Here is a 20,279-nt window from a genome sequence, read left to right as displayed (position 1 = left end):
ATTGGGGAGGCGCCTCTAGTGAACTGTGGACCCCGCCCTTCTTCTTTTAATTGCAATCTTCTACAACATTTTTCTGTTTTGTTCTGTTCTGTGCAAACAATTCTTTTTCCACACGGTTCGTTTAATCCTTTGTTTTCAGCAAAACCAGTGAGCTTGACAACCTCGCTGAAAGTTGGGGACAAAGTACTTGGTTGTTTGTGTGCAGGTCTACACGTTGCTGCTGACGCCGGCAGTGCGCCCTACCATGAGTTGGTTCGCAACACCTCGGGAAAGAACATTTTTCTCCTACTGGTCGATAAACCTTGGTTTCTTACTGAGGGAAAACTTCCTGCTGTGCTCATCATACCTTCCTCTTGGGGTTCCACTCAACGTTGCGCATAAATTCTCCTTCATCAACTCCGCGCTCAGCACAAAGCAAGATATATGTGGAGCTGTAGGTAGGCTACCTATTTGCACCAATAACAAGCTCTAGTGCTAACCGTAGACAACCAAAGATACTCTCACAAGGCGATAAATGTGGCAATGCAACTATATGGAAGAACATGTTGCAATGCACTCGAGAGACGCTAGCAAAGCCCAACGGGACAGGCACAAGATTGCTCAACTACCGGTGCAGAAAAGTAAACTTAGTCCTTCACTTGATCTTACTAGCACTTTCACTTTTTCTTTCTTTTCCACTTTTGATTTTTCACACGCAGCACAAGATATCTCTTTTTGTTTCTTTTCATTTTTTTTACTCTACTCCTTTGTAACACGGCCAACAGAAAATGCAAAGCACCAAAAATCTAAGAGCAGCATGTCGAGCGGTAAAACTAGTCTCTTCTGGGAAAGTTTCTAGTCACTTCATATCGAAAGGTTATGTCTATGGTTGGGAACAAGCAAACTGTATGATATGTATACTCAGAGCAACAAAAAGCAAACACTAGATGATAAACTAGAAGATGTAGAAACACAACCCTAGACAATCTACTAGATGGAAGAAAAAAATACGTAAAAACAACTACGAAAAGCAACTAAAACTCGAAATTAGTGCAATCTAAGGCTATGGCAAAACCCTAACCCTAATATTTTTGGCTTTTTCTGGGTAGGAAAACACTCACAACTCAACTATGGGTTGATTGTGGATGGCTTACCGAGGGAACGCTGAAATCTGATAACAAGATGATAAGGGGTTGCCCGATCTTCTTAGTAAGCGACGGGGGTGGTGATGAACACACGCTGAACACAACGGAGATACACGATGAGGAGATGGAGATAATTTGTATGACGCTGACGAAATCTCTCAATTGATCCCTATCGCCAATGCAACATCTCTCAACCCTGCAAGATATTCGCAACTCCACACACTTGCGCACGTAGCCGCCGTCCACGAAGCGGTAGATTGCAACCGTCTAATTCCCAATGGAAAAGCAGATCACACAAACTTTCGGTAGCAAAAACACCAGATCGATGTGAATTGGTGTATTGATTCAATAGAGTTGCAAAGCAATCAACTATGAACTAGGGTTTATCTTAAACGTGGTCTAAAGCTATTACGGGGACATCCTAGGCACTTACATAGGGGTTCAGAACGACCAGAAGTCGAAAAACAACAATAATAACCGATCCAGATTGAGATCTGGTCGAGACTGACTCGGACACGGCCGGCCTGGGGGCCGGTCGACCGGGCCAGGGGCCGGACGGGCCGGTTGGAACTGGACCTGGCGCCGGGCTGGAACCGGGCAGGGGTGCCAGGGTTCCTGGACATCGCCCGGTTGGCACCGGTGCAGGACCCGGTGGGCGCCGGGCTCATCCGGTATGGGAGCCGGTTTGGCCGGGCGTGGGGCCGGGCCGACCGGTGTGGCGGCCGGTCGGACCGAGCGTGGCACCGGCCTGGACCTTCTCTTCCTCCTTTGCGCATGCCTCCCTCTCCTCCCTCGCGCGTCCATGGGATGTCTTCATGTCCAACTTTATGTCCAGCTCCATGTCCACTTGCTCCTCTCCTCCTCGTGCGATGTTTGCTCCATGTTCGTACCTGATCATACATAAGTAAAATGACTTAAGGAGTATAAAGTTCTCACCGATCAAAGTACCATTTAAGAGTGAATTCACTTGCTCCTTAAGTAGCATCGCACGAGCCCTTGTAATGAGTCCAATGCTGACTTCATTGAACTTGAGCTTCACAATAACATCATCTTCATCTTGCAGTGACGGAGGTAATAGTTTGGTAGGGATGTCCTCATCATCAATGTTAGCAATAATCACATTATTTAAGTTGTAAACAATGTGAATAAATCATGCTTGTATAGAATTTATGCAAGTGTGTTTGTGCAAATTTGAAAACTTAAACATGACCGCATGCAACCTGTGCAAAAGAAAATGACCAAGCTTACAAATTAAAGTTAGGTAGATTAAAGCTGTATCGTTTTCGTTTTCTCATTTACAATTATTGAATGAAAATTTGCACAGCTAAAATCTAAAGTCGTATATCATCGCAAAAAAAAAAATCTAAAGTCGTATAGATGCGTGAGTTTTCGTCGTAATCTTTCGAAACTCAGAAATATGAAATTTTAGCAAGCTTTCAAATGTGGGACCATACATGTATTTTCATCTTCGTGCAAAGTAATACGGAGTAATAAAAGGAAAAAAAGAAAGAAGGAAAACATTCCGCCGTTATCCCCTCGAAGTCATCTTGCTAGCCGCAATGGCTAAACCCCTGCTGCTCCCGTCGCCGGGCGCCGCGCCGCCGGCGGCTCGCCTCCTCCGCGCGACCCCACCCCTCCGCCTCCGCGCCCCCACATTCCTCAACCAACCACAGCGCGCGCCTCCTCAAAGCCGCAACCTTTGCCCCTCCGTCTCCGCCGCCGCCGTACCCACCACCACCACCAAGCGCGGCGGCAGGCCGGTCATCAGCGAGGGCAGGGACGAGGACGCCCGACGCGCCGTGTGCCCCGGGTGCGGTGTGTTCATGCAGGAGGATGACCCCGACCTTCCCGGCTTCTTCACCAACCCCTCCCGCCGCTCCCCCTCTCCGCAGGACGAAATCGAACAAGAAGCAGCCGATTCTTCTCCCGATGGGTTCCTCGAGGACGAGGGGGATGGAGATTCGCCTTCAGAATCCGATCTCGCCGCCGAATTGGACGGCCTGGATACCGGTTTCCTCGAGTCCCTTGAAGAAGGCGAAGACGAAGAGGATGAGGATGAGGAGGGGGCCAGTGACGGAGAGCCGACGGACGGCCTCGACGCCGAGAGCGGCTGGGACTCCGACTGGGACGACGACGGGATGGAGGACGACGAGGAGGAGAAGTGGAGGAGAGAGCTGGACGGGTTCACGCCGCCCGGAGTCGGGTACGGGAACATCACAGAGGAGACCCTGGAGAGGCTGAGGAAGGAGAAGCTCTCCAAGGCGGAGCGGAGGCGGCGGGCGCGGGAGGCCAAGCGGGCCGAGGCGAGGGAGGATTCGGCGGCGGTGGTCTGCGCCCGGTGCCACTCGCTGAGGAACTACGGGCATGTCAGGAACCACATTGCAGACAACCTGATCCCGGACTTCGATTTCGACCGCTTCATATCGTCCCGCCTGGTGAAGCGGTCTGCCGGCACGCCGGTCATTGTCATGGTGGTGGACTGCGCCGACTTCGACGGCTCGTTCCCGAAGAAGGCCGCCAGGTCGCTCTTCAAAGCGCTTGAGGGGAGGGGGAGCTCTAAGCTGAGTGAGACTCCGAGGCTTGTTCTTGTCGGCACCAAGGTGGATCTGCTGCCCTGGGAGCAGATGGGAGTGAGGCTTGAGAAGTGGGTGCGAGGCCGAGCTAAGGCTCTCGGAGCGCCGAAGCTCGATGCCGTTTACTTGGTCAGCGTTCATAAGGATCTGTCCGTGAGGAACTTGATCGCCTACGTCAAGGAATTAGCGGGACCTCGTAGCAATGTGTGGGTGATTGGTGCGCAGAATGCTGGGAAATCTACGCTGATCAATGCGTTTGCAAAGAAACAAGGTGTGAAAATCACAAGATTGACAGAAGCAGCCGTCCCGGGAACTACGTTAGGGATACTAAGGATGACAGGGGTTTTGCCTGCAAAGGCTAAGGTGTATGACACTCCTGGTTTGCTGCATCCGTATATCATGTCGATGAGATTAAACAGCGAGGAACGGAAGATGGTTGAAATCAGGAAGGAACTTCGACCGCGGACCTTCAGGGTGAAGGTAAATTTGAAGTCTGTTGTTAATATTGTCCTAGTTCTATTTATTTCGCATGGAGTGGCTGAAACCTATCTAGTGTTGCAATAGCCCATGAATACAAAAGCATATCTTCCAGGTTTCATAAGTAGAAGAGAAATGCCTACTTTCTTCACTCTATTTTCATACCAACATCCTAATTGTGTTTTACTTAGGAATCTTGCACTAGAAACATGTGGTCAAGTCCTGTAGTATCTATTATCATACCAATCCTAGAAATGCTTGCTTTCTTCATTCTACTTTTGTATTGATGTTCTAATTGTGTTTTAATTAGGGGCATGTGGTCAAGACCTGTAGATGCTGATAGCATTGTAAAATACTGAGCATGCGAAAGTACGCACTTGTATCACTTTAAAGTTGAAATGAATTTGGTAAACTTGATGATCTCTTGGATTTATAGATGCCTAATGTAAATTAAGGGTATGACTATTTCTCAGTCGACTGAGAACTAATTTCATTCTCAGTTAGATGATGTCATCAAATTTCAGTTGCAACTTATTTTGCAACTCGTGCTAGCACGAATCAAGATGCAAATCAACTGGTGCAAGACTTGACTGAGCACGAAATTAGTTCTCAGCTAGCTGAGAATTAGCAAATCCCATAAATTAATCACAAATGAAACAGCACTTGGATGATTTTAACCAGTAACCCCAGGATTCTTTTGCTGAACTTGATGTTGTAAAGGACTTATAGTTGCCTTGCCTGTTATAGTTGATTGCAAATTAAACAGCACCTAGATGATTTTCCTAGTTATGACATTACTCTTGGAAGACCTTATACATCTAATACCCTTGGACAAGTCTAATCCCTTGAAAGGTTAAGTGCTCTAATAGCAGCCCTTAGCTCCCTAACCCTCAATTACAAAATTATTGTTTCGTGTTGTATCAGAATCTATGAGGCCTGTTTGACTCATTAGTTGCAAACTGTTGCAGGCAGGACAATCCGTCCACATTGGAGGGTTAACACGCTTGGATGTACTAGAAGCTTCAGTTCAAACTATCTATGTAACTGTTTGGGCATCTGCCAGTATTTCCCTTCATCTTGGAAAGACTGAAACTGCTGAAGAACTTCGGAGCAAACATGTTGGCATCAGGCTTCAGGTGAGACTCCAATTTCCGACCTGCTTAATGTTGCTCCTAAGAATAAATTAATTAGATTCTGTTTAATTAAAGGACTACATAAATATATCTTTGAACTAAGGTTGCTTTATGAAACAACACCGTGTGTGATGTACTAATTGAATAAGCAAACACAGCAATTTGCTATGGCTGTATTATTTCATGGATGACTAGTGGTTCAAATCTGGCGGTTAAACTCCTATTATACACTAAATGATGATGATTTTCAAGAGAATAACAAGGCCTGCTACCTGCTTTACTGTGCAGCGCATAGGCAGCTGAAGTTTATCATCGACATTTTTTTTTTCATTTTTCTCTATCATACTAATTTTCACACTGCAACTATACAGCCACCAGTTGCGCCAGAGCGAGCCACCGAGTTGGGCCAGTGGACAGAGAGACGAATCGAAGTGTCCGGGATCAGCTGGGACATGAACAGTACGGACATCGCGGTTTCTGGCCTAGGCTGGTACTCGCTGGGCCTGAAAGGCCGTGCCACCGTCTCCGTGCATACTTTCGATGGCATCGATGTGACGCAACGTGACGCGATGATCCTTCACCGAGCCAAGTTCCTCGAGAGGCCTGGGTTTTTGCTGCCCATCGCCATTGCAAATGCTATAGGCGAGGAGACCAGGAAGAAGAACGAGAGGATGAAGGGTCAGCAGAGTGACGATGATGACCTTTTGGATGATGAAAGTAGTGAGTGACCACGTGAAATGACTGTAGACAACTTCTGTCATGGAACCTATATTTAGTGAGAGACCCTTGCTTGTAAAAGGTGAACATTGCGTTAGAATTGTTAGATAGGAGTGAAAGAAAATGGCCGATGTTTCTAGCTGGTCATTGTGATCTGTGAAGTGTACTACACCCAACCCAACAGGAATGTAGAAGAAGTCGCTAATAACTGAGAGAAAGGAGATGATATTTCTGCCACCTTGCGCACAATACAATACTTTGGGGTCGTTTGATAGTTCTTATTTTATTCACATTATGTAATGGTCTAATTCTGTTTTCTATTTCTCTTGGATGAGATTGCCCTTCACTTTTTGTTGTTGTTTTCTTCATGGCTTGAACATTGACATCATGTATTAACAACATTTTTTAGTTAGAACATCTTATATATCTTGAAGAGATTGCACGATGATCACATGGAAACATGTGGTCTCCACAAGTCCAAAATCACGAGCACATTGGCGCATATGTTTTTTTAGCAGATATGTATGAGGATGCGGTTGGTATATATGGCCGGATGCCCTTGCAGAAAAAATAGCTTGTCGGTGCATCACTAGAATCGTGATATTTATTTCGCAAAAAAATCGTGATATTTAATTAGGGATCTTTTTATGGTCAAGCGCAGGTCCTTCTTTACCCATTCAACGGATTAGATTAAGCGAACCAAGGCAAGTACATGTAATTTTTTGAGAGATTGCAAGACTAGACATATGCGGAAGTATAGAAGTGGAGACCCATAGACCATAGTTCTACTCTAAAAAAAAGAGACCCATAGTTCTAAATTGCCAATAAGTACAACCTCGACATTGTACACAGTAGTTCTAATATGTATGCAGGTGCTTACAAGTACAAACTGCAGTTGTACTATGAACTTTTCCCTAGGATTAATTAGGGACAAGCTGATGAGATCTACTAGCCATATAGTGCCAACTGCATCTCCAAGATTTGTCAAACCTCGATAGAGGAGCACATGCATATATGCTCAGAACACTGACTGCAAAATTTTGTCAATACTCAGGATCTTCACAAGAGAACATCACTAGTACAGCAAGTCAGAAATTAAATGATAGAGAAAACTAGTGGCTTAAATAATTTGACGTCAAGACTTAACAAGAATGATCATGAGATGTATTATAGTACAAGGTTGGATCTCTTCAGTACCTTTCTTATGTGTTCAATTCTTATTCTGAAGCTCACAATTACTAAACGCTTCGATGTAAATGTCAGAGCATCAGACAAGAACAACAAAGTGTTTAATGAGAGGTGATGTGTCGATTTTAGCATGGTAACTGATCATGAACAAAAAAATGTGCTAGGACGCCTGCTACATGCACTGAGAACTTGCAGTTTTCTGACTAGCTGCAATGTCTTTTATTTTATTTTATTTTTTGTTTGTGGTTGCATGAATTAAGTGGGACAAATTTTCATGTGCCTGCATCCTGAGGTTTTTAAGTACTATGGGCTCTTCTTATGACATATAAGGGATAGGAAATCCTGACACAAAATGCAAGAGGCAGCCAAATACAAGAACTTGAGGTATCAACAGAAAATTTGCCGCAGAAGCAAGTTTGAACCTTGTTTTGTGCCATCTCTTCAAGAGCGGGTATCATACAACCGAAAAGGTATCTTCAAGTATACAATCCTCATAAGAAGGAAATATAGTTTAAAAAAATATTTGGAAAAAACCCAGAGGAAATAAGCTTCCTCCTCTCCTCTATACATATATTTCTGTTGTTTCTAGCAGACAAAATTGCTTCATGGCTACTGGTTACCATGCTTACTTTTTGTCTTGAAAATTTCAATTAGGCCTTCAGGTGACATTCTCACAAGAAGCCGACCAAAAAATAGCATCAGTTATATCTTATGTCTATGAATGTGAACTTATGGCATTGAGGCTTAGGATAGCCTTGCCCTCTTGGAAGCGGGGGAACAGGCCTGGTTGTCATTAACATTGTCGCTGTTGATTGTTTGTGATGATCCGGGTGTTATGCTATCATCACTGGTAGATGTGCATAATGAGGCATCCAGCACACCAGAAGGACTTGCACTCCTGTGCACGTTCTTCTTCGCTAGTGCCATCTCTTGCATTGTTTCACAGCATCTTGCAACATTTCCCTGCAAAAGCAATATTGACTAGATTTTAAAACAATTTAATATACTAATAGATAATATAACTCTTATGGCAGAGCTTACACACCTTATCAACTGGAATTTTAAAACCAGCGAAAGTGCTATCGAAGCCAGGAAGTTGGGCTTCAGGAGCCACTAAAAGAGCTACGGCTGCTGCAATCTCAGAAGGTCTGAAATGAAGGAACTTTGTTGCTGTGAATCAAACAAGACAAAAACACATGTTATATTTTATACTTAAAATAACAATGTGGATGAGTACTGGATTGATTCATAAGGCAATTAGTCGAACCTTTCAGAGTGTCGAGTATGAGCTTGGTGCACTGAGAGACTAGACCATGAGTTAGCGGCTTCCCCGCGTTGAACTTGTCAAGGAAGTGATCAATGTAAGAGAAGGGTGTCACAGAGTGCATCCTCCATTTCAGAGTGCTCAGCACAAAAACCTCCATCCTTTGAATAGCATTTGCTCCAAACACATACTTGGCACCACAAACCTGTGACGCACCAGCAAATCTTAGAAAATCCATGGAACAGTTATGGATTCAATACAGGAGTGTTATGTCGTCTTCACCTGAAAGTCTACAGACTGGGGAACAACAATCTCCTCCATCTTGGCAGCAAGGGATACACAAGCAACTGCCAGAATCTGCTGCGCCCAGGGTGCATCGTTCTACAGCAACGAGACACAGACATATCCTCATGAACTTGATAATGAAAGAACAATGTACAATTGCAGCTCAGTAGCTTTCTTACAGGGAGTTGTTTTGAGGATAGGAACCTATCCAGATAGTTCACCGCAAGGTATACACAGAGTGGTCCAAAACTGTAGTGACTCTGGACCTGCAGCAACACATACAGGTAAAGCAGTCAGTTTCAGTTACCATGTAAAAACAAAATTGACCAAGTAATGTCAAAGGAGGAGTCAATCCTATATCTTGTAGATTGCAGAGCCTATAGATAGAAACAGGTAAAAAATATGATGAAATCATAATTCATAAACAGGTCAAATACAAAAAAAAAAGGCATTTGAGTCCTAAATGGAAATAAGCAGCTGATATGGTCTGGTGATTTTCGTTTCGTTACCTTGCAAATCCAGTCGATGGCGTTGGTCCTCCAGGAAAGCTCCAATCCTCCATTGTTCAGCCTCTCCAGGTAAACTCTGGCTGCGGTTTCAGTGAATTGTTCCCTCTCCTTGGCCATAAGCAACCCTACAAGCTCGTCGCTCTCCAACTGCAACCTGGCAAAGCCTGACAGATCAAGATCCCTCCCCGTTTCTGGCGCCTCATAGTCATCGCGCCTAAGGATGCTGCCACTGTCCTCTTCACAGAACAGGGAGATGGAGGAAGAGGTGCCCAACACCATGGCAAAGAAATGATGATTTCTTGTTTCTTGGTCTTGTTTGGTAATCTCTGTGTGTGAGAGAGAGAGGCGAGAGGAAGATCTTATAGAGGCTGAGGGAACAGTTCGCTGGATGAGCAGGCAACAAAAGGTATATGGGGTTTTAGGAGAAGATTTTGGGTCACGTCTACACACGCCACCCAATTTACAGCCAACAAATTAATGGTGTTGCCTCATCTTGTAACCACCATTTAGGGAATCATTGAACTATTTTCCTTGTATACATGATTGCTAGTAGTTTCCTTGTGCTTCCGTTTTTTGCAAGTAGTAATTGTCAATATGGTGTACTACTATGCTAACTTGGGGGATTATTGCTTTTCTTTACAAAAAAAGGAGAGTACACGGACACACAGCCTATCACCAAATGTCAAAATAATAATAAAAAAAACGTAAAACGTGAAGTGTTTCCATCCAAGGAAGGTGCAGGGAGATGACGCGTCATTGAGAGGCCAATATGCTCACCAGGACATTGTGATCTCAAATTGTTCCATTGATGCAATTCATGGAAAGAAACGTCCTCTCTCTTTTCTCAGGAACATATGGCAAGAAACGTGTCAGGTTAGTTGGGCACCAGGACAACACAATACTTTGGGTAATCAAGAAAATTACCTTTTCCACAATAATTCTGGACTATACATGAAACTATGTTACTTTCAGCTCATTATACACATCATACGAGTCGAAGCGCCATAAGTACCGTATTCATCACAGTGCAAAATAGCAAACATTCTCATGCACCAAGATTTCATGGTGGAGTTCTAACAAATTCCGCTATTTGGGTGCATGGGCCATGGCGTGCTTTTGCTTCAAGTGCTAGTTCCCTTCGTATTTCGGATCAGCCATCACAAAGTGGTACGCCGTGACCAGAACAAATATGAAGATGCCCAGGAAGTTGGTGAAGAAACCCAAGTCTTGATCGTTAAACATCTGTAAGAATGGCAACAAGCAGACGTTACTTTAGATCTCAAATCTGCTAATCATATCAGTTGACATACTCCGAGAGCCAGCAGATAACCAAAACAACATATGCAAACCTAAAAACAAGATACTCTAAGATAAAGAAGTATAATAAAGCTTCTGCGTCAACAGTTTGAAAATGGAAACATATTCAGAATACGAGCAAGAACATATGGTTTTATGCATTAAATATACAGTCGAGGAGGGTTCACTGGGGGACCATGCAGTTTATGCGTTAAACCATGAGCTAACTCTTTGTATGATAATAATATACAATTTAACTATTCCAAGCTACGCATTAGGAACTGATATTTCATAATGGATTTATTGGACTGCTGGTCAAGTTGAACATCGTTCATAATACACAAAACTGCCTGGCAATAACTTATCATAATCAATCCAACTTTCCTTTACCAAGCACACAAAAAAAAAATACACGGGGCAGCTAAAACATTGATGAGTTGTAGGCAGTTAGGCAACACTGCACCTATCATATTGCTTATTGCAGGCATGTCAAAATCACAGCCAAACAGGAGAGTACAATTAGAAATGATGCCAAATTGAACAAATGGAGAAACATACACGACAAAGTTCTTGAGAAGTCACTGCTGCTACCATGGTTCTGTCCAAACTACCAGCCATAAACAAAGAATTGTACCAAAAAAATCAAGCAATGCAGTTGACCAGAGAAATTAGACATACAGATTAAGTTGTTCGTAAAAGCGTTAATGCCGATTAAATTGGAGTGAAGTGTCAAACTTTCATGCCATTGTTAAGGTTCAAGTGCAAGGCTCCCTGACCTCTGCACCACATCAGGTGCAGGGCCAACATAACGGGATCACAAAAAAACTCAGTTTATCCATGATCTTGTGTGTACCTATTTTCCATTAATGGGCCCAATAAAAAATCTAAACACGGCAAATTCCCATTTCTCAAAATAATATTTTTTTACTGTTGTCCTACTAATTCATCAGACAATTAAGGAGAAGAGTGGCAAGCCGATGATATATCCAAGAAGATGATTCTGTAGGAGATAATTGAGTTGCTGTACACTAGGCTTTCCAAGCTTATCATGGTCTGAAAAAAGCCTTGCAACTCTCCGTATGATGACACACAATCCAACTATTCATAATGGATTTGTTGTACTGCCAATCAACTCGAACACCGTCAGTAATGAACAAAACCACATGGCAATAACTACTCATAACCAATCCAACTTTCCTCTACCAAGCACACCCAAAATATATACATGCAGCATGTAAAACATTAATGAGTTGTAGGCAGTTTAGCAACACTGCACCTGTCATCTTGCTTATTGCATGCATGTCAAAAGCACAGTCAAACTGGAGAGTGCAATGAGAAAAATGATGCTAAATTGAACAAATGGAGAAACACACGACAAAAATAGTGAAAACTCACTGCTTCTACCATAGGCTATCCAAAATATCAACCATAAATAAAGCATAACTAAGAAAATATAACAACTCAGTTGGCCAAAGAAATTATAAGTATAAAGTTGTATGTCAAATTGTTACTGCAGATTAAAGTGCAGCGCAGTGCCAAACTTTCATGCACCGGCAAGCTTCAAGTGCAAGGCTCCCTGACCTCTGCACCACATCAGGCGCAGGGCCAGCATAATGGGATCACAAAAAACCTACTTTATATGTGATCTTGTGTGTTCACCTTTTCTGTATTTGGCCCAACAACAAATCATAAACTCCCGCTTTTCATTAACCATATCTTTTTTTACTGTTGTCCTAGGAATCCAAAAAAGATGATTTTGTAATGAGATTTACTTCAGGGGGACACATATGACATATGAGACAAAACAATTTGAGTGGATATACACTAGGGTTTTGAAGATTATCATGGTTTGAAAAGTAAATAATGAAAAGCCTTGCAACTCTATGTGTCAAAAAAAAATCTGAGGTGTAGAGAAAACAGAAAAGTTTTTTTTCTTCTTCAAATCAAAGAAAACCAGACACTCCTGAAGACATAGCATTTCTATGTCTTGCTATTGTCTATCAAGTAGGTATTGTCACAACCATGTAATGAGTACAGTTAGCAATGTCATGACAATAAGAGTAGACTGCAGCTTACAGACATTCTGAATTTCAGATTCAAGAATATTAGGGAAACACAGGAAACGTATTTTTAGGAATATTGAACTATTTGAGCATACAAACAGACTTGTTTTCCGCACTAGAATCCATAAAATGATACATGTAGTAGTAACGTAATTGTCATGTGGGTTGGTCACCAACATGCCGGGTTTAGCTGGCTCTAACCAAGGGATATAATCCCTGATGTCATTCAGTTAGGAATAATATCATTTAAACTGGGAAGTGACAACGATAAGATATCCCTTAGCTTGGGACGTACACCAATTAGAGATAGATATTTCACTGGAGATGAGATTTGTTGAGATTCAGTTGTAGGGCCAGCTCTATATAAGGAGCCTTGGCACATCTATTTTCAAGTAGCAATAAGAATTACAATACATCTGCTGTCTAGTTCCTCCCAATCGCTAATCTAGACCACCCGGCCATCCTCCGGGTTACCATCATGCAGGGGCAGACTGCAGAGCTAGACCAAAGTTGGCAGGGTGCACCAATCATATGCAACATATAATCACAGGCTAATTATGTTGGCTGATCGCAAGTAAAATTTCTTTTACCACCCTGCTAGCTTCGAAGAGCTCCGCCCCTGCCCTCATGAACCCTAGTTTATGGCAATAACTCCAAAAGCAATAATATATGCATAACCATATATATGGAAGGAATTACTCTTTCATAAATATGGTTCACAAGAACAAGATGGTCATTATTTTTTGGGGGCCTTTAACAAAATTTGCCAGTACCAAATCAACCCGTCAGTGTTAATTGCTAGTAGCTATCGCCTAATTCGCATGACAAAAAGTAAACTAAACTGAGCATTACTATACATTGAACACCCCGAATGTTTAAGCAGAACTCTCATCATCAATCACATGCTATATCTTCCAGGAAATTTCTCCACAGACACCAGAAAATTAGAAACATGGTAACAAAAAATAGGCATAACTTTGCTTCTTTTTTATAATTACATTTTTTTCTAAAGCATTTCTTTTTTGTCTTTGTTCGTGGTCCTGCTAGTAGCTATTTTATTTTTCAGTGCCATGGCGGTCAGACTCTCTGGTTTTTTCCTTCCCAAACATGCATTCGGAAGCATGTCCAAGGAAAAGAGAGCAGACAGTTACAACTTTGTTATTGAAAATCCCGCATTCCAAACAGTCTGTTACAATGTTTTTCGTGTACCAAATACAGCCACCTCAGTGCTGTTCACTACCACTACTATGAAGTAAAAGCCTTTTGGGAAAATCGTTTCTTTGGCCTATGAGTTTGATGGGCTGCAGCCTGCAGGACATCCCTACTCTTAGGCTAATTAATTAGTTATGACAAAAAAATAGTTATTCTTAAAAAATATAGCTATAGACTGATCTTTTGATTTCAAAGTAAATAAAATAAAAAAGAACAATGTCGGTCCTTTTTTTAGCAAAAAGCTAACTGAGGATTTTGTGATGACTGATGGATCAGTCTTGCACCGCATCAACTGATTTACACAACCCTTAGGATGGATCAATTTTAGAACCCCAATCTTTGGCTTTTTTGCTTTGATGTAGGTGTTATCCTATGGAGATTTCCCAAAGGTACTAGTTGGCTAGTTGCTATATTTGGGATTTGATGCGCACTTTGTTCATGAAATTCAGGAGTGGAGGGTCTCTATGGCCATACTAGGCCATGCAACTTTGAAGCCCATAATCTTGCCAAGGCGGACACAACCTTAGGTGTTGGTCGCTATGTCTAGTTTATCTCTCCATCCAATAAGTGATCAATAGAACAGTTCCCTTCCCTGAAAACGAATTGTCATTTTTTCACAATAAATTACTATTACTGGGTCATTAAACAATTCAAGAACACATCAAGTCTAAAAGAAGTTATAAGATCATATAACCCTTTCTTTCTTGTAGCTATTGTCAGATAGTCCACTGTATAAAAAATAAAGACACGGCCTGAGTTAGAGCAATTTACTACTCCCTCTGATCCATAATACTTCTCGTGGCTTTAGTTCAAATTTGAACTTGAACTAAAGCCACAACAAGTATTATGGATCGGAGGGAATAATTCAGACTTTGATTTAACAAAATAAATACCTATTATATAGCATCAAGAATTCAGGATTTCACGAGTTCGAAGATGATCTGAGCCAACTCAATAGCCGTTACTATAAGCGTCACATATGATATGCAATATCCATGTAAATTCACAAGACTTACAGAGAGGATACTTAAGGTTGGAAAGTAGACCTATTTCTCAAAGCTAAAATCAAGTAGCTCGCAATCATCAAATCTTCACATTAAAATCAAGGAATGATAATTTGCTTATTCTTCGCGACTTTTAATCACTCAGGACAACCTGTCAACCGAAAACCTTGTTTCATGCTCCACAGTATCTTGCAAAACAGTAATTAATTGGATCATGCATAGTAGAACTGAAGTGAAAAGATCACAGCAACAACAAACTAACCTTTGATATCATCAATAAATTAATGCTATTTCTGTTTTTCTCATATCGCAAGTGCAAAATAACATAAAATGCCATCCGTACCTTTCTAGAGCCACTGCCATGACCCGTGACGGTGAAAATTTCCGTTAAGGAAAAAACACAAGTTGTTATATCTGCATGGAAGCTTGGACTGAATCTGCAATTGGCTCCGGGATACTCCGAGATTCTTATGTTCAACATAAGAAGCAGGAATTCCAATCAATGATGACAATAATGCAGCACAAATTCCCACATCAGAATACAAGGTGTGAAAGTGCAGCAATTTTATCACCTTGGATTCCATATTTCCATGGTCAGTTGTTATATAAGATACACATAACAAAATCATGACTAGATTAGTCTATTATGTAAGATCAAGTAGAAATGCACAAGAAAAGATGTTCATAGAGCCATTAAAGGCAACAGTGCGGAGATTTTACAGTGTGGCAAGGATGAAAAGTAGTTTGTTCTTGCCATATGTGTGCAATACTATACTTAAGACACTGGGCAGGGTACGGTCCATATTGTTTGCTTCCAATAACTAATAACTAGAAGGTGAGAAAATGTGCCGTATAAGATGAGCTTTCATGAGGCGGCCAATTCATAGAGAAACATACAGTCGATGCTATTATTACTGGGCTTTGCGTACGAATATTTCTATTTTCATGGGTCACTCATGTTTGCATTCATACTTCAGCAGAAGTAGAATGATGTCTTATACCAGAAATGGCCCCGGAGGCCAGAAGGCCCAGAACTATACAAGTCTAAAGTTGTTGAGAGAAATTTATGAACTTGTTATATAAATTAAAAATGGTAAACAACAAAAGGCATGTTCCCCTGTTAAACATTACTAGCTCAAGATTAAATGGGAGGAGTTTTGCTTAATTAAACCATTCCATCTACCTTTTGACATATGTAAACCATTTCAGTTCATTCGAAAATTAATTTGTAAATCAATGCTGACATCATTTGACAAAAAAAATGTTGTGCAAGCAAAAATATTATATTGTATTTTACCAAAAATCCCCACAAGAACAGTGACCATCTTTAAAGTGGTGGAACCGGTTTGAATCCCGGACAATGATCTCTCTCTCAGTTATTTTGGATATATATTTGGTGGCATTGTGGCAATCCCCACACACGCGCAAATTCTTGTATATGTGGAGTGGAGTTCTTGAAGCAGTATTTATGATGCCAAAGGCAATAGCTAATCTCTCACTATGATTATTCAAGATATGTTCCTTCTCATCCTCCTCTACATCCTGTAGGACAAAACTGCAGTCAGGAACATAACCTATAGTTTTCATCTTGGCCAACAGATTACGCAGCTCTGCCTGGATCTCTTCATGTTGAGGGTGGGGTTCTGTCTGGTTGCCACTGTAAAATACATTCACTGATCTTTTCACCTCTATTGAGCTCCATCCAGGGGTTTTCTGCAAATTTTGGCGCCTGACCAAAGACCTTACTTCGTCAACTCCATCCCATTTCCCAACCTTGGCATACATATTCGACATTAGAACATAATATCCAACATTCTCTGGATCAAGTTCAAATAAATTTTGTGAAGCCACTTTTCCCATTTCAACATTCCCATGAATCCTGCAAGCACCAAGAAGAGCGCCCCAAACAGCGGAATCAGGTTTAATCGACATGCTTTGTATGAAATTAAAAGCTTCATCCAGCTGACCAGCTCTGCCAAGCATATCTACCATGCACGCATAATGTTTTGCAATGGGAGTAATACCATATGTGATCTGCATCATATCAAAGAAACTCCGACCTTGGTCAACTAAGCCAGTGTGACTACATGCAGCCAATAATGAAACAAATGTGACATGATCGGGCTTAATTCCTTCCTGCTGCATTTGTGAGAAGAGACCGAGAGCCTTCGTGCCATGCCCATGAACTCCAAGGCCAGCCATGATTGCATTCCAAGGACCTGTACTCGTTCTAGGCATATTTTCAAAGAAAAGCATCGCGTCAGCCAACTTGCCACATTTAGCATACAAGTCTATCAGACAAGTTCCAACATACACATCCAGACTTAATCCAGTCTTAACGGACAGAGCATGCATTCGCATGCCCTGCTGCAACGCGCCAAGATGTGAGTATGCAGGCAAAACACTAACGATTGTCCCCTGAACAGCCCTTAGACCCTCATCCTTCTGCATACGACCATATCTCTCGATTGCCTCGTTGGCAAGCCCATTCTGTGTATACCCTGTGATCAAAGTGTTCCAGGACACAGCATCTCGAACTGGCATGATATCAAACATCCTCTGGGCAGCCTCGATCTTTGACAGCTTCGCATACATATCAACTATTGAATTTCCCGCAATTATGTCACCCACGTCCCACCCCCGCCTCATCACATAACAATGCACTGACCTCCCACGGCAGGCATCTCCACACTGGGCAACGGCAGATGCCAGACTTACAAGAGTCAGCACGTCAGGGGAAATCCCGCTGTCCATCATACCACGAAACATCTTGACCGCAGCAGCGACCTGCCCACCCTGCTCATGGCCTGAAACGATTGAATTCCACGTCACCAGATCGCGGCACCCCATCCCATCAAACACCCCACGGGCATCCTCCAGCATCCCCAGCTTTCCGTACACATCGATCAACGCATTGCACACGAAGAGCTCCTTGTCCATCCCGCGCTTCACCGCGTACACGTGCATGGCCAGCGCGAGCGCCCGGTGCCCCAGCAGGACGCACATCGGCAGCACGCTCGAGATTGTCACCGTGTCGCCAGCGACGCCCTCCCTCACCATTCTCCCGAAAAGGCCCACCGCCTCGCCCGCACGCGCGTTGTGGCACAGTCCGGACAGCATCGCGTTCCACGCCGGCAGGTCCCGCTCCGGCATTTCATCGAACACCTTGTAGGCTTCAGAGACGCGACCGAACCGGAGGTAGGCGTGCACGAGGGAAGCGGAGGCGAAGACGCTCGGGTGGAGGAGGCCGAGGCGGAGCGCGCAGGCGTGAAGCTGCGCGGCGGAGGCGTGTCCGGGGCACGCGCGGATGAGCGGTGGGAAGGTGAAGCCGTCGGGGCGGAGAGGGTGAGCGCAGCAGAGGATGTGGCGGAGGAGCGGGAAGGCGAGGCGCGGGAGGGAGGCGCGGGAGAAGGCGGCGATGAGGGTGTTGGTGAGGAGGAGGGGAGGCACCTGGAGCAGCGGGTCGAGCTGCCGCAGTTGGCCGGAGGTCACCAGCACCGCCTGGACGCCACGAGGCAACGCCGACGATGGCATTGGCGGCTTGTCCTAGGTCTCTATTTTGTGTGCCATCTTTTTCAAAACACACAATGAAAGATTATGATCAGTTGAACATTCTCAAGTCTGATCATCACCGTGGAAAATCTATGTCTTTATTTTGTGTGCCAGTTATTTACAAGTTTTTTACTCTTTCTTAATGTAGTTATAATTCTGTGTCTTACTTAAAACCATGCAAAATCTCATTGTAAACTTCTTTACATTCTATGATATACAAAAAAAGATAAAATCTGACAAATGTATAGTTCTAAAATCTGTACTATTTACTATAATCATATTCATATTTTTGTATAGAATAAACAAATCATCTCATATTAAGATTTTGCACGTTTCTATTGTACATTATTGGCTGCATCAAGAATTTATTTTCAGAACTTTTGAACATTAAAATATGATTTTATAATTTTAAAAATAAAAGGTTATATGTAGCTTGTTCTTCCTTCAGAACTTTCGCCGATATCGAGATAAAATTGAGTTAAGTAATTTGGGATAGAGGGAATATTATAATTTGGCAACAAAATAATATGTAATATGATAACTAAGTGAAAATAATACGGCAATTTTTTAAAAAAAATGGGATATCACCCCGCCTCTACATTGAAAAGATGCATACAGCTTTTATTATATTTATTTGAAGGCAGTCTCCAAGTAATAAAGGTGCAACTTATTACATCTCAAGTATCGCTCAAGATCGATACATGAATCAACCATCTGAAAAGAGGTAAAACAAAAAAAGGCGCCAACGGATCAACATGTGAGCTTGTGATCAACTACTAGCCACACCGGCTAAATAAATTATGTGCCAGTCGGTTGCATCCAAAATCTATGTACATGCACTGCTCCTCCAGCTGTAGACATAACCATGTACAGGTCTAGTGGGTAGCAAAAGCAATAACCTGCAAGAAAGAGGCATGATATGATTTGTTAAAGATCAGGTCACTGCGAGCATGCCATATTGCCCATAAAAGATCACAAACACCGACTCTTGTCTGACTTTTGACTCTTTTGTTTAATCCATTTAGCCAATTTTCATAATAATAATACTCCGTACATAAATTAACAATATGAAATTATTGAAGCATATTAATGTGGACTCTAGTTAGGCAATTTGTTAAAAATCATGTCATTACGAGCATGTCATACTGACCATAAAAGAGCACAAACGCCGACTCTTGTGTGACTTTTGACTCTTTTGTTTAATCAATCCAGCCAATTTCCATAATAATAATATGGTAAATAATGACATAAAACTATTGAAACATGTCAATGTGGACTCCAATTACGCGACTAAGACAACAATGAAAACAAAATAAGTTGATAGAATTATAAGTCGAAGAGATTAAACTTTTAGGAAGTTTGAACTTTTTTATATCTAGAAAAGTTGGAAGTTAAAGTAATCTTGATAATATCATGACTACTCCTATTTTAGAATCGTTAATTACATGGATTTAGGAGAGAGAAGAATGACGCTACAACAGATGTGATGTTGCCCATGTGTAGTAGTACCGTACTACAAATGTAGGATAAACGATGGGCATAGGCAACCAAGCTCGCTGAGCTTGGGCCTAAGAGCATCTCCGGTCATGTCCCAAAACGTCTCCAAAGAGATTTGCGGCGCGCTGGACAAAAAAACGTTCCTAGCTGCATCCCCCAAAGCCGTTTTTTGTCCGACACGCCTCGATACGGTGTCCGGCGCCCCGAGGCCGTCCTCGCCCCACAGGGGACGCTCCAGGCACGCCGGACACAACGAAAAGCGAGGCGGGCTCCCACATGTCGGCGATTATTTTCATAAACCGTTGGTTCGCGTCTTTTTTCTCGTCGCTCAGTCCCTCCCGCGCATCCCACCCCTCCGCCGCCACTGGATTTACCGGCCGTTTCG

The 20,279-nt window shown here is 42.6% G+C and overlaps 4 protein-coding genes across 4 annotated transcripts; 1 reads left to right on the top strand and 3 right to left on the bottom strand.

Moving 5' to 3' along the window:
• Positions 1–2,665: 2,665 nt before the first annotated feature.
• Positions 2,666–6,314, top strand: LOC124702574 (GTP-binding protein BRASSINAZOLE INSENSITIVE PALE GREEN 2, chloroplastic). Its single transcript, XM_047234726.1, has 3 exons — positions 2,666–4,177; positions 5,143–5,310; positions 5,679–6,314. The coding sequence occupies exons 1-3, from the start codon at positions 2,684–2,686 to the stop codon at positions 6,033–6,035; spliced, it is 2,019 nt and encodes a 672-aa protein (XP_047090682.1). The 5' UTR covers positions 2,666–2,683; the 3' UTR covers positions 6,036–6,314.
• Positions 6,315–7,946: 1,632 nt separating this feature from the next.
• Positions 7,947–9,549, bottom strand: LOC124695735 (putative cyclin-D2-3). The gene is made up of 6 exons (XM_047228552.1): positions 9,271–9,549; positions 8,941–9,027; positions 8,759–8,857; positions 8,480–8,681; positions 8,258–8,382; positions 7,947–8,175 (listed from the first exon to the last, which is right to left on the bottom strand). The coding sequence occupies exons 1-6, from the start codon at positions 9,547–9,549 to the stop codon at positions 7,957–7,959; spliced, it is 1,011 nt and encodes a 336-aa protein (XP_047084508.1). The 3' UTR covers positions 7,947–7,956.
• A 617-nt stretch (positions 9,550–10,166) lies between these two features.
• LOC124702573 lies at positions 10,167–15,380 on the bottom strand. The gene is made up of 2 exons (XM_047234724.1): positions 15,189–15,380; positions 10,167–10,512 (listed from the first exon to the last, which is right to left on the bottom strand). The coding sequence occupies exons 1-2, from the start codon at positions 15,324–15,326 to the stop codon at positions 10,399–10,401; spliced, it is 252 nt and encodes an 83-aa protein (XP_047090680.1). The 5' UTR covers positions 15,327–15,380; the 3' UTR covers positions 10,167–10,398.
• A 757-nt stretch (positions 15,381–16,137) lies between these two features.
• LOC124695734 (pentatricopeptide repeat-containing protein At4g33990) lies at positions 16,138–18,379 on the bottom strand. Its single transcript, XM_047228551.1, has one exon. It carries the CDS (start codon positions 18,377–18,379, stop codon positions 16,139–16,141), a length of 2,241 nt encoding a protein of 746 aa, XP_047084507.1. The 3' UTR covers position 16,138.
• Between the last annotated feature and the right edge of the window lie 1,900 nt (positions 18,380–20,279).

This window comes from Lolium rigidum, chromosome 3 (genome assembly GCF_022539505.1).
Source record: "Lolium rigidum isolate FL_2022 chromosome 3, APGP_CSIRO_Lrig_0.1, whole genome shotgun sequence".
Taxonomy (NCBI): Eukaryota; Viridiplantae; Streptophyta; class Magnoliopsida; order Poales; family Poaceae; genus Lolium; species Lolium rigidum.
This window is presented reverse-complemented; position numbering and strand designations above follow the sequence as displayed.

What these genes read in the sequence shown, in the direction of transcription:
- LOC124702574 (XM_047234726.1), top strand. Translation starts at nt 2,684, where the DNA reads ATGGCTAAACCCCTGCTGCTCCCGTCGCCGGGCGCCGCGCCGCCGGCG. An exon ending in CGCGGACCTTCAGGGTGAAG is followed by an intron (nt 4,178 to 5,142) that starts GTAAATTTGAAG and finishes AAACTGTTGCAG; the next exon opens with GCAGGACAATCCGTCCACAT. An exon ending in ATGTTGGCATCAGGCTTCAG is followed by an intron (nt 5,311 to 5,678) that starts GTGAGACTCCAA and finishes GCAACTATACAG; the next exon opens with CCACCAGTTGCGCCAGAGCG.
- LOC124695735 (XM_047228552.1), bottom strand. Translation starts at nt 9,549, where the DNA reads ATGGTGTTGGGCACCTCTTCCTCCATCTCCCTGTTCTGTGAAGAGGAC. An exon ending in TATCCTCAAAACAACTCCCT is followed by an intron (nt 8,858 to 8,940) that starts GTAAGAAAGCTA and finishes TCGTTGCTGTAG; the next exon opens with AACGATGCACCCTGGGCGCA. An exon ending in CCCAGTCTGTAGACTTTCAG is followed by an intron (nt 8,682 to 8,758) that starts GTGAAGACGACA and finishes GGTGCGTCACAG; the next exon opens with GTTTGTGGTGCCAAGTATGT.
- LOC124702573 (XM_047234724.1), bottom strand. Translation starts at nt 15,326, where the DNA reads ATGTTGAACATAAGAATCTCGGAGTATCCCGGAGCCAATTGCAGATTC. An exon ending in ATGGCAGTGGCTCTAGAAAG is followed by an intron (nt 10,513 to 15,188) that starts GTACGGATGGCA and finishes CCATTCTTACAG; the next exon opens with ATGTTTAACGATCAAGACTT.
- LOC124695734 (XM_047228551.1), bottom strand. Translation starts at nt 18,379, where the DNA reads ATGCCATCGTCGGCGTTGCCTCGTGGCGTCCAGGCGGTGCTGGTGACC.